The sequence below is a fragment of the Pseudorca crassidens genome, chromosome 3 (genome assembly GCF_039906515.1).
Source record: "Pseudorca crassidens isolate mPseCra1 chromosome 3, mPseCra1.hap1, whole genome shotgun sequence".
NCBI lineage: Eukaryota > Metazoa > Chordata > Mammalia > Artiodactyla > Delphinidae > Pseudorca > Pseudorca crassidens.
Genome location: NC_090298.1, coordinates 170,099,036 through 170,120,943, shown reverse-complemented (window position 1 = coordinate 170,120,943; position 21,908 = coordinate 170,099,036). Strand labels below are relative to the sequence as shown.

At 61.5% G+C, this 21,908-nt stretch overlaps 1 protein-coding gene across 13 annotated transcripts; it reads right to left on the bottom strand.

Annotated features, from left to right (window-relative positions):
* Positions 1 to 594: 594 nt before the first annotated feature.
* Positions 595 to 20,078, bottom strand: NCLN (nicalin). Of its 13 annotated transcripts, none has more exons than XM_067734262.1 (18): positions 19,775 to 20,075; positions 19,512 to 19,685; positions 14,381 to 14,571; positions 14,109 to 14,253; positions 13,207 to 13,299; positions 12,380 to 12,474; positions 11,470 to 11,550; positions 9,976 to 10,079; positions 8,876 to 8,964; positions 8,654 to 8,793; positions 8,233 to 8,411; positions 7,304 to 7,391; positions 7,191 to 7,229; positions 6,952 to 7,115; positions 6,007 to 6,060; positions 5,834 to 5,912; positions 2,724 to 2,816; positions 595 to 689 (listed from the first exon to the last, which is right to left on the bottom strand). In XM_067734262.1, the coding sequence occupies exons 1-18, from the start codon at positions 19,956 to 19,958 to the stop codon at positions 597 to 599; spliced, it is 2,085 nt and encodes a 694-aa protein (XP_067590363.1). In that variant the 5' UTR covers positions 19,959 to 20,075; the 3' UTR covers positions 595 to 596. The 13 variants fall into 13 exon arrangements, with proteins under 13 accessions (XP_067590363.1, XP_067590361.1, XP_067590359.1 ...); XM_067734260.1 differs by lacking the exon at positions 595 to 689 and adding an exon at positions 1,166 to 1,361 and having other exon boundaries at positions 19,775 to 20,076; XM_067734258.1 differs by lacking the exon at positions 595 to 689 and adding an exon at positions 1,976 to 2,632 and having other exon boundaries at positions 6,952 to 7,112; positions 19,775 to 20,078.
* Positions 20,079 to 21,908: the final 1,830 nt, after the last annotated feature.

Here is a 21,908-nt window from a genome sequence, read left to right as displayed (position 1 = left end):
CTTGCCCTGGGAATTTGAGCTTGGGAACAAGAGGGGCTGGGTGCACACCATGTTGAACACCAGAGTCGTCAGGGGTTTTATTTCCCCCCAGGTGAGAATGAGAAAGACAAGAATAAATTCCCGTTTCTGAATGAGCCAGCCTCAGTGTGATCCAGGCCCTTGCCATCAAAACCGCGTGGGTTTCTATATCGTAGGATTCCGTTTCTGTGAGGCGTCCAGAGCAAGCAAATCCACGGAGGCAGAGAGTGGCTTCGTGGTTGCCAGCGGCTGGGGGCGGGGATGGGAGTGACTGCTCATGGGGACGGGGTTGCCTTTTGGGGTGATGGAATGTTCTGGAATTAGATAGAGGTGACGGATGCACGTCTCTGTGCATGTACTAAAACCCACTGAACTATACACTTTAAAAGGGTAAATTTTATGGTATGTGAATATATCTCAATAAGGCTTTTTTTTTTTTAATTAAAAAAACCTGTCTGAATGCCGGCTGTGCCCTTTTGCCACGCGACCTCAAGGCAAGATGCTTCACCTGCCTGGATTTCCCTTTGGTTCTCTGTAAACTGGACATAAAAGCAGGTATGTGAGCCTGACCTGTACCTTTAGGAGGGATGGAAGGAGGGTCCCCGTTGGGCACCAGGGTCCTGGTTTCGGGCAGGAATCGTCAGTGGGCGCTGCTGACACCGTGGGGTGACCTGGAGGAGGAGTGGTATTTGCAGAGACTGAAGGATCTCCCTGCAAATTGCTTATTCATCACAAAGGGGGAAACAGTGACTCTCCGGTGAGATGCCCCGCAGACACTACATCACACTGCGCTCAGGAATGACACTCCCACTTCATTCACGGTTCCTGCAATGGCCCACCCGCCCCCTTTCCCCCCATCCCGGCTTGATTTCCTCTGGACCTGCTGCAGGTCAAATGGCGATTAAAATCAGTAGTAACTCTCAGAACTGAGACTGAAATGTCGAAAGAAGCCAAGGATGTATGTCCCCCGCAAAGGACCACAGAGCCACCCTGCTCTGGTAGCGGCCAAAGTTTTCCCACGATGAGAAAGGAGAAAAACCAGAGGGCAGATTGGGGGCCGCAGATTTTCCTGGAAAGAGCCGTAAAGGTAAGCACTTGGGGGTTGGTGGGTCCCTGGTGAGAAAGTAACCATGGACCATACACAGTCTGGTGGGTGTGGCCGTGTGCCAATAAAGCTTTATTTACAAAGACAGGGAGCGGGCCGGACGCAGCCACGAGCTACAGTTCTCTGACCTCTGGTTAAACACGCTCCCTCCCAAGAGGCACCTATGAAGGCTTGCGATGGTATGTCCATCAGCAGGGTGCCGGGTGGGTAAGTTGTGGTGTCTTCTGAGGGTAGAATACTACACAGCAGGGAAAAGGGGTGTGGGGTGTAAGTGGGAGATGCCAAAACAAGAGTTAATGCAAGAGAGGGACGGCACAATGCCACCCATATAAGATGTGTAGGCCACACACCAAGCAATGCTGAATATTGTCCCTGGATCCGTAAATGTGCACGTAAACGTTTTTAAAAGAATGACAAAGTTACAGACAGTGGACGATGCCTCTGTGCAGAAGCGGGAGGGACCGAGGTGGTTTCATGGGACGCTCTTCCTGTTTTACAGCCTTAAAACAAAGACCCCTGGGAAGAGATCAAAGCCACTGGATGTGACCCTCTGGGGGTCCCCGTGGGGGGTGCAATGCCCTCACTGGAGGACACCTTTGCCCAAATCGTTTGCTGCCGCCCAGGGTTGATGGGGACCTCGGGTGATGCTCATGGGCACTGAGGGAGCCCAAGGAATGTGGTCATCTTCATAACTGTCCCCTGGGAGCCAGTGACCTCTCCACATCTCTCCTCTCCTCAGCCCACCTCTCCCTACAGCTCCCCATCACACTGAGAGCAGAATGCAAACGCCCACCAACGTCCTGGGGGCCTCCCTGCCCTCCCCTCCTCCCTCTCCCCCCCTCCCTCACTCTGCTGCATACACACGGGCTTCCTCTTTGCTGTTCCTGCAACACGCCGGGCATGGTACTGCCCCAGGGCCTTTGCACGGGCTGTGCCCTCTGCCTGGACCACCGTCCTGTCATCCCGATTTCACTCAAGAGCCCCCTCATGTCCACCGGGCATTATTATTATTATTATTATTATTTTGTGGTACGCAGGCCTCTCACTATTGTGGCCTCTTCCGCTGCGGAGCACAGGCTCCGGACGCGCAGGCCCAGCGGCCACGGCTCACGGGCTCAGCCGCTTCGCGGCATGTGGGATCCTCCCGGACCGGGGCACGAACCCACGTCCCCTGCATCGGCAGGCGGACTCTCAACCACTGCGCCACCAGGGAAGCCCAAGGGCATTATTTTTATTTATCCGTCTTTCCCAGCCGACCGCGAGCCCCACGGTCTCCGTTTGGTGGCTGCGTCTGCAGGCCCCCGCACGGTACCTGGCATGTGGCGGGGAGGTGGGGAAATACTGGTTGACAGCAGTCGAACAAGACTGATCTGTAGTGACCAGACTAGCGGGTGCCTGGGGAGGAGGAGGGCGGAGGGAGGGGGTGTAAGGGGAGCCAGGGGCGTTTGGGACGATGCACACACCACGCCCTCCATGTGGGATGGCTTCATGGGTGCCTGTCCACTGTGCCTATGGACAGAAACACTTAAACCATTTTTATACATGAACCTCAATTCCAGAACGAGGTTTCGGGTACATACGTGTACACACATCCACGTACCTGGGGGTGTGAGGACAGGATAAGGCTCCAGCATGTAGATGGTGGCCATCTCTGTCTGCCGGGCCGGTGTTGTTGCAATTTTCCTTTTCTTGGCTACAGTCAATGGAACAGTTTTGTGGAAAACGAGGAAGAAATATCAACCTGTGTTGAAATGAGGAGATGAGGGACTGGCTTTGCCCCTGAGACGTGGGGAGTTTTACATGAGTCCGTGCTGGGGCCAGAGCCACCTTCCAGCCTCAGGACAGTGGGGGGCGGGGTGGGGGAGGAGAGTGGGGGGAGGAGAGTGGGGTCTGAGGAGAGGCAGCTGTGACCCTGACCCTATGGGCGTCACTAATGCAACTTGAGCAACCCCCTGCGGTCTGGCCCACACGGTCCCAGGAGCACCCTCCTAGCCCCTCCTCTGGGTTCGGGGAACCCAGCCCACTCCTCCCCTCCTGTGCCCCCACCTGGACAAGCACAGTCCTCGGCGCCTGGCGCCCTCCCCTGTCTGTCCCCCCGCAGCCGCCAGCAGAGGGCGCCTGTGAGCACCTGAGTCAGGCCCCGCCCCCTCCTCTGCCCACAGCCCCCCAGGGTCCCACCTCCCTGGGATAAAGGATCCCACAACCCCCTCCCTTGGCTCCCCCGATGCCTCGTCCAAATTGCACCCCCCTCACTAACTCCGTCGCCTGTGGCTTCATGTCCCCGCAGCATACGTCTCTGTACTGTGTATCCTACCCCACCCCCAGAACCCAAGCTCCTGAGGGCAGGGCTTTGTTCAAGGCAGACCCTCGGGAGCTCCCAGGCCAGAGCAGAGAACCTGACGCCGGAACCCCTGCGTTGAGCTGCACGGGGCACCACAGCCAAGCCAGGGCCTCCCCGTAGCCTGGTCTGCGGCTGGGTGGCGGGGCGGGGGCGGGGCGGGGGGTGGTGGCGGCGCCTGACCAGTGGGCGTGGCCTTCACACAGCCATTGCACCCTGCATCAGGTTGAATGGTGTCCCTCCAAATGTCACGTCCACGCAGAACTTCAGACTTATGGTCTTATGGAGAAATAGGGCCTTTGCAGATGTGATTAGCTGGCATGCAGTCCTGCCGGAGTAGGATAGGCCCTAAACCCAAAGACGCATCCTTATGAGAGAAGACAGAAAAGACGGCCACACGACACAGAGACCAGAAGCCGGGACAGACCTGGGATCCTCGCCCTCACAGCATCCAGAGCTGGGACACGACAAATCCCTGTTTTGAGACACTGAGTTCGTGGACAGCCACCGCAGGAAAGGAACATGGCCCGCTGTCCCATCAGCTCTGAACTGGTTTTTACCCCATTCTGCAGTGGGGAGTGGTAGCAGTCTCAGCTGGGGGCAGGAGGGATGCTGACCCTGCTCTCCATACGGGCACCAGGCCCCCCCCACCTCCCGGGGAAACGCAAACCACTTTCAGGTGGGCAGGACTGAACCCTGAGGCCCCAGCCCCCGACAAGACAGGACACGCAAGGCTGTCATTCATTATGGCTTTATTTCTGATCGTCCGGCCGCGTCCCACAAGCATCCTGACTCCAACTGGTCAGCGATCCTGACCATGCGCCCTGGGGAGGAAGGACGTTCACGCGGCAACCACAGCTCGTCCACGGCTCACACACTCACATGTGGGGAAGGATAGGATGGGCCAGGCGGGGCCGGGCCCATACCCGCCCCAGAGGTGGCGGGGCACTCGGTAAACAGTCTTTGGGGGAGATGGGCCACCAGGCAGGGAGAGGGTGGGATGAGACAGAGGACCTGCAGCCTCCACGCCTGCCCCTCCCAGGCCTGACAGGACGGTCCAGCGGAGCCAGGAGCCCCCAGGAGCCCGTTCCCTCCAGTGAGCGTCGGGAGGCTTTGGGAGCGAGCCAGTCCCCAGCCCCTCCAGGCCCCTCAGAACTGGAAGGCAGGCGAGCCCTCCATGGTGGCCAGGAGGCCCCTGGAGTCCCCTCTCCTGGACCCTGGCCCCCCAGCACTCAACACTTAACTGACTGTATTGCTAATGAATCTGGGTCTCCCTGAGGTCAGTCCCAGCCCTGCCCCCTCCACCCCTTCCGAGCAGCTCAGGCCCCACCAGGCACCTGGTTTGTGGGGCTCAGGCCCAGACCCACCCCCTCATGGTCGCAGGAAGAGCTGCTCCCATGGTCACGTCTCCTCCTGGGATGGGGGGGTGCCCACTCCCCCCGAAAGCATCCTCCTCCTTGCATATGAGGAAACCAAGGCCCAGGGAAAGGGGCAGAGGGGCCTCCCCCCACCCCGGGAGCTCCGCAGGGGGACAGGCTGAGCGCGGAGCCCCAAGAGTCCGGGGCAGGGGCAGGAGGGGCAGAGGCAGCGCGAAGCAGGGTGAGCAGCGCAAGGGCCCCTGGGGAGGCTGCCAGGTGTTCAAGGCGCCAGCCGCCCAAGGGGGCTCAGGGGAGTCATGTCCCAGGGCCAGCTGGGTGAGGGCACAAGGCTGCGAGGGGGCGGCCAGAACCTGGGGACCCAGAGGCAGTGCCACCCTCTCCAGACGGGAGAGAAGGGAGTACGCGGGTCGACGGAGGGGGTGGGGACAGCCTCGAGGTCAGACGCAGAGCCAGCACGGGGGTGGCCTGGCCCTGACCCTGTTGGCCTGTGACCACCAGGTCCACGGTCAGCATCATGGGCGGGGGTGAGGCCGAGGCTGAGCTGGGCACAGTTCCTCTTTCCTGGCGTGGCTTACGCGCCCCGAGGGCCACGGGGCCGACTCCAGGGCAGGGGCTCATCCACACGTCTGTCCCCGAGTCCGCGGCCAGGCCCCAGACCAGACAGACCTCCACCAGCGCTCCTCCGAGGGAGCTCAAAGGATAAACAAGAGAAAGAAGCCCCCAAATCCTCAAGAGCAACACAGAACAGCTCTGTAATTCAGGGTTACAGCCGCCGAGGCCGCGGGGCAAGGACCTGCCCTCCTGCCGGCGCCCAGCAGCCGCGTCACTGCGTCTTGGCCTTCAGCAGTCTCTGAACTGTTTTGTACAGGAGGTCGAAGTGCTGGGGGCAGCGGGAGGGCTCCAGTGAGGTCAGGCGACCCCGCCAACAGGAAGGCCCTCGGGCCGCCCAAGGGGTCTCCTGAAAGGCCTCGCATTCCCCAGTCCCCTGCTCACCTGGACCGCCGTGTAGGCCATCCCGAGGTAGGCGCCGATGCAGACGGCCAGAAGCAGGTCGAAAATGGCCGGCTTGACCCTGGGGAGGGGAGGGGGCGGCGGGGTGGGTCAGCGGGCTGCTCCCCAGCTGTCCCGAGGACCCAGTCCCCTGGACAGTGACCCAGGGCGCTCACCTGTAGGCGTTCATCACCTGCTTCAGCTGGTCATAGAAGACAAACTCAGGGTCCCTGGTGAGAGAGCGCTTTCTCAGCAGGCTCACCCTGATAGCAGGGCCACCGGAGGTCCCACCAGCCTAGGAACGTGGCGGGGGAAGGGGGCACCCCAGGTGTGTGCCTGCACAAGGCTGCCACTGTCCCTCCTGGGGAAGGACCGTGCTTTATTCTCAACTAATGTCTTTCCTGTTGCTTTCTGGGGTATACTCTCTAAAACAAAGTGTGGTTACTGTGGAAATTATCTGGTCTGGGAAGTCTTTCTATAGAGGGAGAACGACCACAGCCTAGGAATTGTAGGCCCCCAGCTCCACAGCCGTGGGTCCACTCTGAGCCTCAGTTTCTTCTTCTATTCAAGAGCTTGCTCTCCCTGGAGCACCAGGAGTTGGGAGGAAGGTGGAGAGCCAGGAGGGGCACCAAGCTTTCCGGGGGGGTGTCTCCTGCCTATGGATCCCCCAGACACCCCTCCCCAGTCCTTGTTCAGTCCAACCAGGGAGCATGGGAGCCCTGAACAGAAAGAAGACAAAACTCAGGAGGCCTGCAGTGGGGAAGAGCATCCCGAGGGCAGGAGGGGACCTGGGGTATGAGTCACCCGAGGCCCAGAACACAAAAGGTCCACGAAGAGTAGCTGGGAGTATAGGGCTGCCACATAAAACACAGGGCTTCAGTTCTACGAGGACTGCAGATACAGAAGAAATGGGCTTTCAGTGTAAGTATGTCCCAGACACTGCGTGGGCTATACTTACACTGAGACAATTGTGGTTCACCTGGAACTCGTTTAACGGGGCACCTGCACTTCTCACTTATCGTTTTATTTTTCGTCCAGTGTTTCTGTCTGCTCCATCTGGCCCTGGGGGAAGGCCCCAGAAGAGCCCACCCGCTGGCTGGCGGGGCGGCGCCCGGCCTCACCGCTTGTCGGCCTTGACGTGGTGCGGCCTGACCTCCTTCAGGTAGTGGCCGAGGTGGTGCTGCAACGTGCTGAGGAACGTGCCGTCCTTGCCCACCAGCTGGGCGGCCCGCGGCTGGGCGGTCAGCCAGTCCATCACGGAGTCCAGCTGTTCCCGCTGGATCTGCTGCGGGGAAGCGACCGTGGTCACGGGACCCTGCCCCACCCCACCGGCCCCCCCGCCTGCCCACCCGCACGTTACCATCTGCTCCGTGAAGACTGGCATGTCCGGGGGCGTCCCCTGCAGAGAGAGGAGAGCATGGGGCTGAGTCCAGAGCGGCCGGGCGGGTGGGGGGCCTGCAGGCGGGGGCTCACCTTCTCTGTCAGGTTGTAGATGACACGGGTCAGGGCCTCGGCGATCAGCCTCGTGTTTCGGGTCAGAGTTTTGGAGTCAACCCGGGACCTTCGAGGGCAAGTTTTAAAAACACATGTATCAGGAATTGGCATCGTTCATAATCGCCAAAAACCAAGAGCGAGCATATACCTGATAACGATAAAGACAAGCAGGGTGACGGCCCTCCCAGCAGACGGGCGCCCCCCACACTGCAGGCTCCTCTCTGGGACGGGCCCGCCCCCGACGGGGCTGCCCTGCACCCAGGGCGCGCGGGCCGAGCCTGCGCCCCGTGGACGCGCGTCTGCCTCAGTGACTGGCGGCCCCGGGCCTATCTCCTCCTCTGGACCTTGGGGGAGGTCAGGACACCCACACCTCCACGGGCTGCTGAGGGTGGAGTTGCTGTAACGCCCTGTAGTGGGGGCAACAGTGTCCCCCAAATTCACGCCCACCCGGAACCTGGGAATGGGACCCGATTTGGAAGTAGGATCTCCGCAGACGTTATTAGCTAAGATGTGATTGCACTGGAGTAGGGGGGCCTGAAGTCCCACGGCTGGTGTCCCTGTAAGGAGGGGAATTTGGTCACAGGCACAAGGGAGAGGCCACGTGACCACGGAGGCGGGGACGGTGGCACGGCCACAAGCCCAGGGACACCAAGGGCTGCCAGCAACACAGGACTGTAGAAGAGGAGCCTCAGAGGCAACACATCCCGACCTGAGTGAGCGTGGGCGTGGGGTGCGGGGCTGCCCCGGGAGGTACCCTGCCTCCCCCGCCCCAAGTCTTCCCTCCACCGAGCCACACCCTTCTCCTGGCTCGTGCCCCAGTTCTAGCGCCACCTCCTCCAGGAAGCCTGCCGGATGCCCCAGGACCAGTGGATGCCCCGGCCCATGCCTGCTCCGATGGCGGTGCTCACCGCACGTCCATGATGCTGCTGCGCTGGCCGTCACGGTGGCTCTCCAGATGGGACAGGGTGAAGGCAGGCAGCCGGCGGATGGCGAAGCGCTCATGCTCCCAGGCCAGGATGTCCTCCGCCAGGTTGATCTTCTTGTGCACCATGGAGAACCGCACCTCAGGGAACTGGTGGGCGGCCACCTGCGAGGGGCACTGTCAGGCTCTGCCCGGTGCCCGCGGGCTGTGCCCCAACCCCGCCTGTCTCTGTGGCGGTGGTCCCTCGCGTCTGGCGGGTCCCAAGTCCCTCCCCGAACCTCCTGCTTCTGGAACCCAGGGAGAAGCCCACCTGCCCCCCTCCCCGGAAAACCCACCTGAGGCTCACCCGAGGCCCCAGGGTGCACAAAGCTCCCATGTCCCAGCCTTGCCTCCGGCGGGGCACCTACCGTCTCGAGCTCCCGCAGGAAGGAGTGCTGTAGCGTCCCCTCCCTGGGCGGCTTGGACACATGCAGGTGCAGGCTGTCCCCCCGGCCCAGGGTGTCCAGGCAGAGGACAAAGGCCACGTTGTCCTGGAGCAGGCTGGAATCTGAGTGCAGTGAGGGCTGGTGGGTGGAGGTGGGGGGAGTACCGGCGGCCCAGACCCCACCCTGGCCACTGGGGCCGCTCACCTGTGTGGTCCAGATTGTCTTCTAACCAGCGCTTGGTGCCCTGGTAGTTGAACTTTCCTCCTCCAGACGCAAAGAACAGGAGGTTGTACCTAGCGGGAAGCAGTGGGGCGCCAGCGTTGACACGTGGGAGTCCAGGTCCCCGACAAGGAGGAAGTGGTTCCCCCCCCAAGTATGAAATCCAACCAGCCTTCAGGGCTGGGCCTCCCTATCCTGGCACTGCTGACATCGGGGCGTCCTGGGTGCTGTGGGGTATGCAGCAGCATCCCTGGCCCCCACCCAATGGATGCCAGGAGTCCCCGAGTCATGATGATCACAATGTCCTCAGACATGGCCCAGTGTCCCCAGGGGGCTCCAGGTGAGCAGCACAGCTCTGTTGCCCCTCTGGCGAGAAGCATTGCTTCAGGGGCCTCTCTGAACTCTTGAAACCAGGAGAGACTGGGTGGACCAACCAGGAAATAAAAAGTGACAGGTGATTCAGCACCCTGTCCCTCGAGAAGGACTGAAGCCAGGGGTGTCGTGAAGGACCATGTCCCCGTGCCACCCCCCCCAGCCCCATCCATCCCGCCGTGGTCACGGCGATCCTTATAGAAGAGGGAGACACCTGGAGGAAGAGAAGGCCACGTAAAGCTGGGACCGAGGAATCCATCACTGCTGGAACCCGGCAGCAGCAGGAAGGACCCTCCCCTGGAGTTTCAGGAGGAGGCGCGGTCCTGCTGACACCCTGATCTCAACCTCCCCTCCCTGCCCAGGACGTAAGCACTCCTGCTGCTCAGGGCACCTGCATGCGTGGAGCCAGGCCCGGCAGCTCAGGGAGACTCGCTCGTCACTGGGCCCCTGCCGTCCCAGGGCAGCGTGGCATAAGGACGAGCGCCCACACCGGTGACCAGCTGTGCCCAGGGCCGCAACGGGGAGACGCCAGCCTGAGCGACCGGCTCGCAGGTATTTCTGCTTCTTGCCGTTGGAGTGTCCCCGGCTCTTCCAGGAGCGAGGGCAGCCCAACCTCCTGGGGAGGATTCCCAGGGGTGCACCCGGGAGGAGCTGGGCCCCACGACCTGACGCTGTGATTCCAGGGTCGGAACCGCTCTGCCCCCATCACTTACGCGGCGTGGGTGCGCTTGTAGGTATAGAGCCTGGAGAAGAGACGGGTGAGCTCCAGCAGCACAGAGATGCCACTTCCATTGGAGTCCGCGCCGTGCGACAGCCACTGCGGGTGTGCAGAGAGGAGGCCGAGGTCACCCCACGTCCACATGTGGCGCCTCGCACCCCCCCAACCCCCCTCCGCATCTCACCCCCGGTCCACATCTCCAGCGCAGCTGGGCTCACCCGCCCTGCGCGGCCCAAACCTGAGACCGACGGCCCCTGGGTGCCGCCCGGCCCCCACGCACGTGGGAAGCCCCGTGCGCAGCCTCCGTCCAGCCTGGGCATCTGCCCTGGGAGCTCCCTCCAGCTGGACCTCCGGCCTTCTGCCCCCCCGCGCTGTGAACACCACCACCACCACCGCCCCCGCCCCGGCCCGGCGTCTGAGTCCTGCGCTCTAAGGCGACATTCCCCACGGGGAACGACTGGTTCTTGGAGAGAAAAAAACTGGGTTGTTTGCATGGCTTGGGACCCTCCCACAGTCACAGTGCACCAACTGACACACGACGCTGTTCAAGTTCACAGGGAGGGGCCCACAGGGTGCTCAGTGAGGGAAGCCAGACACAGAAGGACACACAGGCTGTGACCCCACTGAGGGAAAACGTCCAGGACAGGCCGATCCACAGACACCGAGAGTGGGTTCCTGGCTGTCAGGGGCTGGGGGAGGGGTGGGGTGACTTCATAGGGACGGGGCTTCTTTTGGGGGGATGGAACACTCTGGAAGCAGAAAGCGGTGATGTCTACACAAATTTTGTGAATTCACTAAAAATCTCTGAATTGCGTGCTTTAAAAGGATGGATTTTATGTTATGGGAATCACATCTCAAAAATTTAAGAAAATTTCACAAGAAAGGGAAAACGAGGACACAGGTGTCTAAAAAGGCTCCGTGGGGGTGGATGATGAAAAGGGTGAGACAGTGGCTGTGAGCCGACTGTCCAGGGCCGGCCTCTGGGCCCCAGCGTCCTCAAGGACAGCCTTGGCCTCCCAGGGGAGGCGGCCCGCAAGGCGCGGTCAGGGGCGCACGCCCGGCTGCAGGCCCTCCCAGCACCCACTGTCCGGTTCAGCCGGCTGTTGATTCTCCAGCAGGAACCTCCCACCCCAAAGTGCCGGGGGCTCTGAGGGCACAGCCCCGGGTGGCCTGCAGCCTGGAGGGACGCTGGCCAGGCCAGCCCTCAGGGGTGCCGGGAACCGGACTTCGGGGGCCCCCTGTCCCAACACTGCCTGTGCAGACATGGGGTCCGCACGGGCACCTGCTCTCCTCTTGGGTCTGGGGTCTCAGCCATGCCGGGCCGAGGTGCCTGCATGACGGGCCCCCAGTGAGAAGCCCGGGCTGGGTCTCGTGGGCCTCCCCGGGGAGCGCCCCTCCCTCTGCTGTCACGTCTCGTTTGGGGGAGTGAAGCTTCACGATGACACCGGCCCCGCAGGGTGTTCACGGGGCCCTGAGGGCACGGACTTACCGGGGCCACCCCGAAGGCGTCGTAGTGGGCCACGATGACGATGGTGGGCAGGTCCTCTCCGCCCAGCCCGGTCAGCCGCCCCTGCAGAGGCACAGGCATGAAGGGGCAGCCGGCCCGAGGCCGTGGCCGCCCCCCACCCGGCGGCAGTGTTCTCGGCTTTGCCGGCTACACTGTGGACACGGGGGTGGGCGGGTGGCCGCGGGAAACCAGGCCCACCCTTCAAAGGCCGAGCCCTGCTGATGGCAGGCATGGCAAGGTCCTGACAGCGCAGGAAGAGCTCGGGGGGTCGGGGTCCGGCACCCTGGCCGGTCCTCCTGCGTAAACCAGCCCCCGGTCAAGTCCAGCAGGGAACAGTCGGGAAAGTCATCCTGTCAGGAGCAGGGCCCACGGGGCCGAGCCGGGGGCAGCATGTGCTGAGGCCCCACGCCCCTTACTCTCTGGACAGAGGGCAGCTCTGCAAGGCCTCAGCTGCGGCCTCCTTGTGGGGGGAAGGGAACAAAACCGCCAGAGGCTTTTTTTTGGGGGGGGGGGCGGGTGCAGCGAGACAACCCCATGGGCGGCCCGTGAAGCTGACCCTGGTGGGGAGAGGCGAGGGGGAGGACTTGGACCTTGCTCTGGCCTGGATGCCTACATACACCCACCCTCCCGGTGGGAGATTAGGCTTTAATTGCTGCCCAAAGCTCTGCTCTCCGCCTGCTCGGCCGAGCTCCCGCGATGTTACTGTTAGGGGAAGGGCCGGCCACTCGGGGTGGGGGCTCTCGGTGGGGCAGGGGTTGGGGGAGGAGGCAAGGCAGGGTGTGTGGCTGGAGGCCCATCTCTCCATAGGGCGGGCGGGCGGCCACCTGACCCGATTTCCCGGTCAGAGGCTCCCTCTAGTGGGGACGGGCAGTGAGGCACGCCGGGCACCCACCTCCACGCTGGTGATGAGCCAGTCGCTCACGGCCTTGCTCTGGACCCCGCTAGTGACCATCTGGAAGCCGTTGGCGGTGGCGGTGTGCAGCAGCACTGAGGACAGGGGCGGGGAGGGTTGGCCTGAGCCGGGGGGGCTTCCCGGACCAGAGCCGGCATGCTCACCACCCCAGCACCCCAGACTCCAGGAGTTCAGTCTGAGCAAAAGCAGAATTGACCACACAGACTAGAACACAACGTGGTAACTGGACACGGGAAAGAAGCTGGGTGTCCAGTATAAGAGCCGGTGAAACAGTCACCCGGACACCACTGAGGCCGGTGAGGAATGCGTACGCGCCCTCGCCCTGCAGGACCATTCCTAAATCACAATGGCGCGTGCACGACCTCTGACCCAGCTTCCCAAGGATCACTTCAGCAGTGACCCCAAAACAGGAGTTTCCCATCACATGGCTCAGGACCCTCCAGCCCAGCCCCAAAAGCGAAGATGGCGTGAGAACTCAAAGTTTCATAAGAAGGAAAGTTCCGTTCTGTCCTGAGCCTAGGTGAGGTGGTGCCCACCTCGCTCCACGTAAGCCAGTGGTCCACTGCGCCTGCCACTTTTTCACCTGGGGCAGCGACTGCCCTAAAATGCCCATGAGCTCACCCTGTCTCAAGCCCTTCCGTTCTTTACACATTTAAAAATACAACAGTGGGACTTCCCTGGCGGTCCAGTGGTTAGGACTCGGTGCTTTCACTGCCAAGGGCCTGGGGTTCAATCCCTGGTCGGGGAAGTAAGATCCTGCAGGCCGTGCGGTGCGGCCGAAAAACGACGACGACAATGACACAAACCACAATTGTGATGGCCATGGGAGGTGTCATCACTGGGGGAGCTGGGAGGGTGCCTCTCAGGAACCGGAGTATGTCCGCAACTTCTTATAAACCCTAGCGTTATTCCAAAACAAACAAGCTACGCCTAAGAAAGTGTTGTGATCCTGATCTATGATCTTATATTCTGTTTTCTCCACAACCAATGTAAAATAAGCACTTTCTCACACCCGATGCCGTTTCTTAACGGCTGCATAATATTTCACCAGGCAGCTGACTCCTCCTCCTCCCCTCCGCTCTAACTAGAAATTAAGATCTTTCCAAAAACTCACTCTTGTGCTGCCACAATGGAGAAGGCCACTGTCCAGACTTTAATCCAGACGAGGGTTTGGCAAACCTTCGCTGTAAACTGCTAGAGTCGAAATTTTCAGCTCTGTGGGCCAGTCTGTCACAGCCACTGAACTCTGCTACTGTAGTGTGAAAGCCCATAAGCCGTGTGAAACACTGGCTGTGTGCCGATAAAACTTTATTTGCACAAACAGGCGGCCGAGGGCCACAGTCTGCCACCCCCCAGTCTAGCATCCACGCAGCTAATAATCTGGCCAGGAGGAATGACCCTTCCTTTACAGCTTAAACATTGTTTCCCCAAGGAGCTGGGTGAGTCCACTGGGTGACTCCGCTGTGTGGACAAACCTGCCTGCCTTGCCCACTCCCACCAGCTTCCTTTTCCTACACCAGCGATTGGATCCTTTTGGCTCAACTCTTTGACCACTTTTGCTAGCTCACTCTCCCCCATGGCCCCCGGACCGGTCAAACAGCAGAGCTCCCGACTGCCAAGCTCACCGCAGCATCCCCCAGCCCGGGAGAGGGGGTCCTGGAAACTGCACAGCGGGGCCCCTCTCCGCACATCCCCACCCCGAGCTCACCTTCAGCGGCTGAGGCGGAGCCCTGGGAGGTGGACGCAGCCTGCGTCTGCTCGTAGATGGACAGCAGGGCGTCGTCCTCCACGGCGAAGTACACGGGCACGATGGTCTCCATGGCCAGCATCTCGGGCTCGATCTCCATGAATTGCTGCGGGAGAGACAAATGTTCAGGCGGCTTCTGGCAGGGGGGCCCGGGGCTGCCCCTGGAGGGCGGGCACCGGGGACTGGACTGGATGGAGCCGGAGCCGGAGCCGGTGGGGCGGGGCGGGCCTCACCCGGATGACGTCCTGCGGCACCGCAGCCATGGCCCGTGGCAGGATGATGACCACGGCACCGGCCGACTGGCGTAGGGCGCGCTGGTAGCTCTCGTACGAGAAGTCCAGCAGCCGCATGAGCACACAGCGCCGGCTCAGCACGTCCGCGTCGATGGTGCGCGCCTCCGTGTTAAGCACCGCGTTCCGCGTGCCTGCAGGGAGTGGTCCCTCAGCTGGCCGCCCACCCACCGGAGCCACACCCACCCCAACCCTCGGCTCGCGGGGCCTTCCGAAAACTCAACAAAAACGAAGACCCTTCTCCTTGGACCAACCCCCCTACCCCTACATTCCTAAACCAGGGCTGGACCCACTGCTCTGGCACCCTCCCCCCGCCACTGCACCTCGGCCACAGTCATCCCTCATAAAGTGACGTGGTCCCTGCCCACCCAGCCGCCCCGCGAAGATGTGCGGGCTGCCTGCCAGGCTGGCTGCTGTGCCCCACCCCCGCCCCATGTCCCTGCGGCAGCTCAGGGGCGGATGCCCCCACCCCAGCCCACAGAGGCAGCCAGTAACCCCCCCAAGCCACCCACCCGGAAGGCAGGACCGTCAGCAGGAGCCCCGGGATTGGAACCCAGTCGGTCCTGCTCCCCCAGCCCTCCTCCCCTAGGTTCCCCGTGGCTCCCGGGACGCAGGGCCCCACAGGTGCCTCACGCCCTGCCCAGGGTGTCAGGAGACCCCCAGCACAGAGCCCAGCACCCACTCCAGGGTCTAGTCCCCAGCAAAGGGAGCCCCCAGGCTACAGGACTGCCCCCCACAGTTGCCAATGACCTGAGGAAAACCCAAACCCTGCCCTGGCCGACCTGATCAGTGGCCCCCGTCCCACCCTCCCCAGACCAGGGTCCCCTCCCCTCACAGCTCTAACACGGCCTTGTCCATGTCCCCGGGGCCCTTGCTATCTACTCCCCTAACTAGCTTGGGGGTTCCAGGGGTAGGGACCTCGTTCACCACAGCGCAAACCCAGCATCGCCTGGCGACTCCCAGCCCAGCAGGCTCAGGACATGGAACGAACCAACGCCCGGTCTCCCCGAAGCCCCTCAGGAAGGGAAACACCAGGGTTTGTCCATCTTCTTCCAGTCAGGGCTGCACTGTTCCCCCTGGGCCGTCCTGGGTGCTGTGGGGTGTAGAGCAGCCTCCCTGGCCCCGCCCCCTCGATGCCAGGAGCCCCCTAGTCAGGGTAACCACAGATGATGCCAGACGTGGCCTGGTGTGCCCTGCAGGCAGGACCACCCGTGTTTCTCTCATCTGGGAGCTCAAGAAAGAGCCAGAGAATCAGGGAGGGAGGGAGAGGCTGCTTCCGGCTTGGACCCCTCCCCGCTCACAAGCTTTTCCAGGCAGCTGCCCCCTCCCCGCCTGAGCAGAAGTAGGCTACAGCCAGGACTGCAGGGCGCTTTCCTAAGGGGAGCAGGTCCCCTCAGACACAGAGCACTGCTGTCCTGAGAGCTCTACTGGAGAAAGGCGGCGGGAAGCTGCGTGGACATTTCAGCGGAACGAGGAGGGGGCGCCAGCACCCACAGGTGCACGGCATGCAGCGGCGGGCCCTCGGGGCCATCCCTGGACTGATGGGAAAGGGGGCTCAGGCAGGCCCCCAGCTGCCAGGGCCACCAGCACCCAGGTGACAACGGCACACAGCGAGCCCAGGCTGACCCAGCGTGCACAAAACAAGCAAACAAACCCTACTGCACACGGGGGCCAGACACGGCCCTTAGGGCCTCCAGCTGGAGACCCACACAGTGAGCGTCAAAATCATAACGCAGAGAAACAGGTCTGCTTCCCCCAGGGAGCCAGAGCGTGCTGCCTGGAGGTCAAGCCTGCCGGGCAAGGCGACACCTGTGCCCAGACGGACTCAGGCTCAGGGCCGGGAGCGAGGTCCCCACCTCTGCTTCCCAAGAATGTGCCGTCGGGAGAAGCGTGGCTTCCTACAGCTCATCCTGAGGGCTGGTCCGCGGGAGGGGCCCAGCAGAACACAGAAAGGACAGCGCCCCAGGTGGGAAAGGGCAGGGCTGTCTCAGGGGCGGGGTCTGTGACCAAGGAGCCAAGCTGGGCTGTACGCCCCAGGCTGGGGGCTGTGTGCCTCTCCCCACCCCACCCTCCCGGGGCCTTTCCTCTGCTTTAGGGCAACGTGGGAGCCTGGGAGGGCCTGGCGGGGGAGAGTGGCAAAAACCTTCAGGGGCCCCTGAAGCTCTGGGAATGCCGGACAGGCCCCTCCCCCGTGTCCCACGTGTCCAGCCGCAGCCTCCCAGGAGCCCGCAGCCTCCCAGAGTCGGCTTGGATGTCACCTGTCACCTCGGGGTGGGGACACAGAGGACCGCCTGTGGAGCCTACAGAGACCGGCTTCCCAGGGGATGGGAAGGAGGGGGTGAGAGCGGAATCAAGTGGACGCCAGCCCCCTAAGTGCCCCCAGAGGCTGAGCGCCCCAAGAGCAGAGACCGTCTTTGCTGGCATGAGGCTGAAGCCAGCGCAGCCTCGGTCACCCCTGCGTCTGGGCAGCCGCTGGACACCTGGACGGAAGTCGCTGGTTCCCACAATGGGACCACACCTGGACAGAGGTCACAGACTTCTCTACCGAGGGCCCAGGGCCAGTCCTCTCTCCTTGCGGGTTGCACTGGTCCTTTGTAGCGCGAAGCCACCGACCAGCAAGGGGCGGAGAGCCCGTCCCCGTGCCCGGTGTGGGTGCCCACATCCCCACCTCCCAGGGCTGTTTCTGAGGGGACCAAGTGGGATGGGCGCGAGCGGCCCAGCCCAGAAAGGCCAGAGTCCATTCGCGGGGCGGGGTGGGGGTCACACCCCAGCTCAAAGAGCACACGCCTCCCCTTCCCGGCACCCTGCCCGCCTGTTTCTCAACAGGAGCGAACAGGAAGTTGGGAAAGGAGGCCCAGAGCAAGGGTTACACCAGGAGGCAGGAGCCAAGGGCGTGCGTGATGCTGGGGACGCTGCAATCAGCAGTGACCCAGCAGACCAGCCCTCAGAGGCTCCGCAACCGCAACCGGGGAGGAGCCGGAACTCCCTCTGCACCACCGGGCCTTCCCGAACTATCCCGCCAGTATCTCCCCAGGCAGCGGTGGGGACCTCACATCCCTGCCAATGGGGGACGCTGCCTGGTGTGATCTGGGTGGAGGTGTAGACGTGCGAGCTGAGACGGGTGGGCGCCCTGCCAGGCCCCTCCGCTCACCCCCGAGCCCACTCGGCATCCGGGTTTCTCACCATGAGCAACAAAGATGGGGGCCGGAAAGGAGGACATGTGGGGTGGGGGGAGACACCGGGTCAGAAAAAAGAACGGGAAGGAATCCAGGAACAGGGGAAAGAACTCAGGTAAAGGAAGGGAAGAGGGAAGGAGGGCAGGGAGAAAGGAGAGAAGGTTCCCGAGGACCTGTGAGGAGAATGATGCAGTCAGGGAGCGGGTCTGCGCACCTGTCTGGGACGGGGAGAGGGGGCCACAACTGCAAGCAGGCCAGCGCTGAGCAGGCGGTGGGGGAATCCCGGGCATCCAGGCTGCTGGATTACAGCTGCCCAAGGGTCCCGGAGTGGAGCTGGGTGTGCTGGGAGAGCTCCCGGCAAGGCTCCGAGTGCAGTGCGAGAGGGGACAGCGGAGTGACTGGGTGCGGGAAGGACTGCCGGGTTGACCTGGAGAGTTCTAGGATCCTGGACTGCAGGATCCGCTAGACCAGAACGGCAGCCGCTAGTCACACGTGGCTATTCAAGCTTATTACAATGAACCACCAAAAGGTGCTGAAGATCCCCTTCTTCCACTGCATGAGCCACATCTCAAAAGACCACCTGCGACAGCACCGACTGAAACCCTCTCCCCAGGGGGATGTCAACAACGCATACAAACTGCCCCACTCGTTAGGGGCTCCTGGCCTTCCTCCCCACCGGTCGAGAGCCTGGGGTCTAGAGACATCACTGTAACCCCAAGTTCTCCCCCTCAGCACTGCTGACAATCTGGCCCAGGTCATTCTCTGGGAGAGGCCGTCCCAGGCGCTGTGGGGTGTGGGGCAGCACCCCTGGCCCTACCCCCTCGATGCCAGGAGCTCCCCAGTCATGACAACCCGATGGCATCACTCAGCGACCCCTGGGTTGACAACCACTGCACTGAACAGAAACGACGTAACTCTGGGGTGATGAGGAATCTGAGGGGAATCTCCCAACACTGGGGCTCCCCAGGGGCCTGGCAGTGGCAGGGGATCCAGGGGGCTCAGGCTAGGCCTGATGTCCCAACAAGAGACGCTAATCCAAGAGAACCAGAGCTCAGACATGAGGGGACCAGGGGGACTGGGGAGGGCGGGCCTTGACTTGTGGGGGCCTAAGGCACCGGGCTGGAAGAGAAACCAGAGGCTGGAAGAGAAACCAGAGGCCAGAAGGTTCTGGAACACCAGATACAGCAAGGCTGGGGAAAGAGAGGGAAATTCAGAATGACTTGGGCACTGGGGTCAGAACTTTGACAGATGAGGGAGCAGGGCCGGGGAACAGGAGCTGGGCAGGATCCAGCCGCGGGGACCTGAAATCCTGGAAAGAAGGAGCCAGGGTGGGCCGGTGTTGTTCCAGGAAGCTGAGGGGTGGGTATGCACCTAAGGGGGGAGCAAGAAATAGGGTGCAAGGCATTCCAGGAGCCCAAAAGGAGGGGACTGAAAGATTAGCTAAGGAATTCTGAGGAACCTGGCTCATGAGTTGGGACCAGGGAGCAGAGCCTGGGGAGAGATGGGCCTTGACACGGAGCCAGGTTGGGGTCAGTGATCAGAGCTTCTTGAGCCCTAAAGGGGGTCAGAATGCAGACACTGGACAAAACACACCGGGGTGCCAGGAGCTGTGCAAGGGTGGCCAGCTCGGCCTGGCAGAACCGCGCTTAGAGGCTCCACTCCAAGTGAAGAAGACCCAAGGTTGCGGCTCTGTTCCAGCTGGGAATCAGAGAGAGAGGACCCAGGAGAAAAGGAGCAGGGACAGCTTGGCCTGAAGGTGGGAGGAAGCTCTGCGTTCTGGAGCATGTAGCCCTTGTCGGGGACGGGGACGGGGTGCTGTGGCAGCCAGCGCAGCGGGTCCCTGGGGCAGAGAGAGCTGGGGGCCTAGCGTCGGTCCAGGTATCCAGGCTCGGACTTGCCTGGGATCTGGGTAAGTGTCTGGCGGCCCAAGTGAGGTCTGCGGGCTGGACTCCTGCTGGACAGGTGGGACAGGCAGGTCCTGGGGCCCGGGGAGCAGAGACCGAACCGAGGGAGGGGGCATCCTGGCCGGCATAGGCCGGAGCCCCGGAGACGGGAGAGGCTGAGCGGAAGGTCTGTTGCGGGGAGGCAAAAGTGGGGGAGGTCAGGAGCCCATGGGGAAAGCCCGGCCCCGGGGGGAGGCCAGGGGCCCGGGTCCACGCACCGTAGGGCTGTCCCTGCAGGTCGTACTGCTGCATGCGGTACACGGTGAACTCGTGCGCCGCGTCAGCGGCGGGCAGCGGCGGCGCCACGAGCAGCAGCACGGCGGGCAGGAAGACGATGAAGCCAAGCGGCAGGCAGGACGCCTTCAGCATGTTCTCCAGCACCTCTCCTGCTTCCTCCAGCATCCTGGCCGGCGGCGGGGCCGCGCGGGGCGGCGGCGGGGACGGGACGGCGGCAGCGGCGGCTCACGCGAACTCACCTAGGCATGAGTAGGTGCCGGGGTCCTGCGGGCGCCGCGCCGGGCAGCCCGCGCCCGCTCCGGGGTCCTGCGGGCACCGCCGAGGGCCGCCCGCCCGCCGCGCTGCCTGCTGGGAGTTGTAGTCCGACCGGCGCGCGCTGAGCCACCTGGGAGTTGTAGGCCTATTCCGTTACTCCCCGAGAAAAGAAGCTGTGGTGGACCGTTTGACTAAGGTTTCACATAAACCCCAAGTCAGAAAATACGGAGACTTAAAAATATATATATAATCGGCGGAACTTACTGAGGCCCTGTCTTTGCTGTGATAGAAGGTGGAGTGGGGAAGGGGGTTGTGCAGGACGTGACCTTGCGACCCGGAGGAAAGTTGGGAATAAGGAAGAGAGGGGCCGGCCTGATGCGCTAGGTCTCCTGGGAATTGTAGTCTCATTGAACAAGCACAAGGGGTCATGGGAGCTGAAGTCTTCCTGGCAGAAGTTCGGAAAAAAAATCACTTAAAACTCCCAAGAAATATAGATGTTAACACCATGAGGGCAAAGACTTGTGTCTGCTTTGTGCACTGATGTATTCCTCAGAGCTTAACACAAGGCCTGGCACACAGTGGGTGGTTTATATAATTTTTGGATAAAAGAATGAAAGAAGTATCAAGAAATCATGACAGAAGGTTCCTAAAGGGATGTCGCAATGGATTATGGGACTTGTAGTCTGCAGCTTGGTGTTGTGCGGGGTTGGTGATATATTTATACTTAGGCGTATTTATATTTGGGACATACTCAGTAAAAAAAATAATATTCGTTCATCAGAAATTCAAATTTTACTGGGTGCCTTAAATTTGTATTTTCTAATCTGGCCCCCCTGAGAACCCAATTCTCTCTGGGCCAGTGGCCTTAAGGGGCATCAGTAACTCACACCCCCTTGTACAGATGGGAAGACTGAGGCCAGAAGGTGCAGAGCACATGGCCCTAGCCCACAGGTTCTGATACCGTTGCCTAGGGAAGTGGGACTCCCTTCGGTCCCAAGTGAAAGGTGGCAGTTGTGTTGATTAACAGCATGAGTTCAAGTCCCAGCTCCTCCACTTCCCAGCTGTGTGACCTTGGGCAAGTCGCTTCACCTCTCTGAGCCTCCATTTCCTCAGCTGCCAAATATGATGATAAATAATCAAACACTCTTTCCCGGCTCCCCAGGGGTGTGTGAGGATTCAATAAGATAATCCACGTGAATGCACTTAGAAAGGATGAGGCATACGTGAAGCGCTCAATAAGTGTTGGTATTATGAGAACGCACCAAGCTCGTGCAGCCTCAGAGCTGCCGCATCCACTGTTCCTGCAAAACACTCGCGGGCCCCCTCCCACTTTCTGCATGGCTAGTTCCTTACTGAAATGATGTTGGACATTTCTCAGTTTGACGTTTGCCACCCCCAGCAAATTGTGACCTTTCCGCGGGCAGGTACCAGGTTGTTTATAGCTGCAACCCCATTGCCCAGAATAGAGCCTGACACACAGTTGTTGAGTGAATGAATGAATGAGTCATGAAAACACCAACACACCAGCCCCTCCCTTCCAGCTGTGTCCCTTGCTTCCAGCCATCCCCAGGCAGGTCCTAAGCATGAGGAGTCAGGAGTGGCTTGGCAGGGCAGGGAAAAGACTGAGAAATTCTGGCCCACATGGTCTTCATCAGCAAATGTTTATTACCTGCTTCTCCATCTACCCCCACTCTTCCAGGCCAGGCTATGAACAGGAAAGACATGCACACTCACCTAGAGATAAAGCAAGAAAGGGGCCTAAACTTGGCTCAGATAACGAGGCTTGGACTTTAGGGCTGCCCATTCCGCCTCCTCTCCTGAGCCTTTTTTTTCTGTCTGTAAAATGGGGAGGTTCAACTA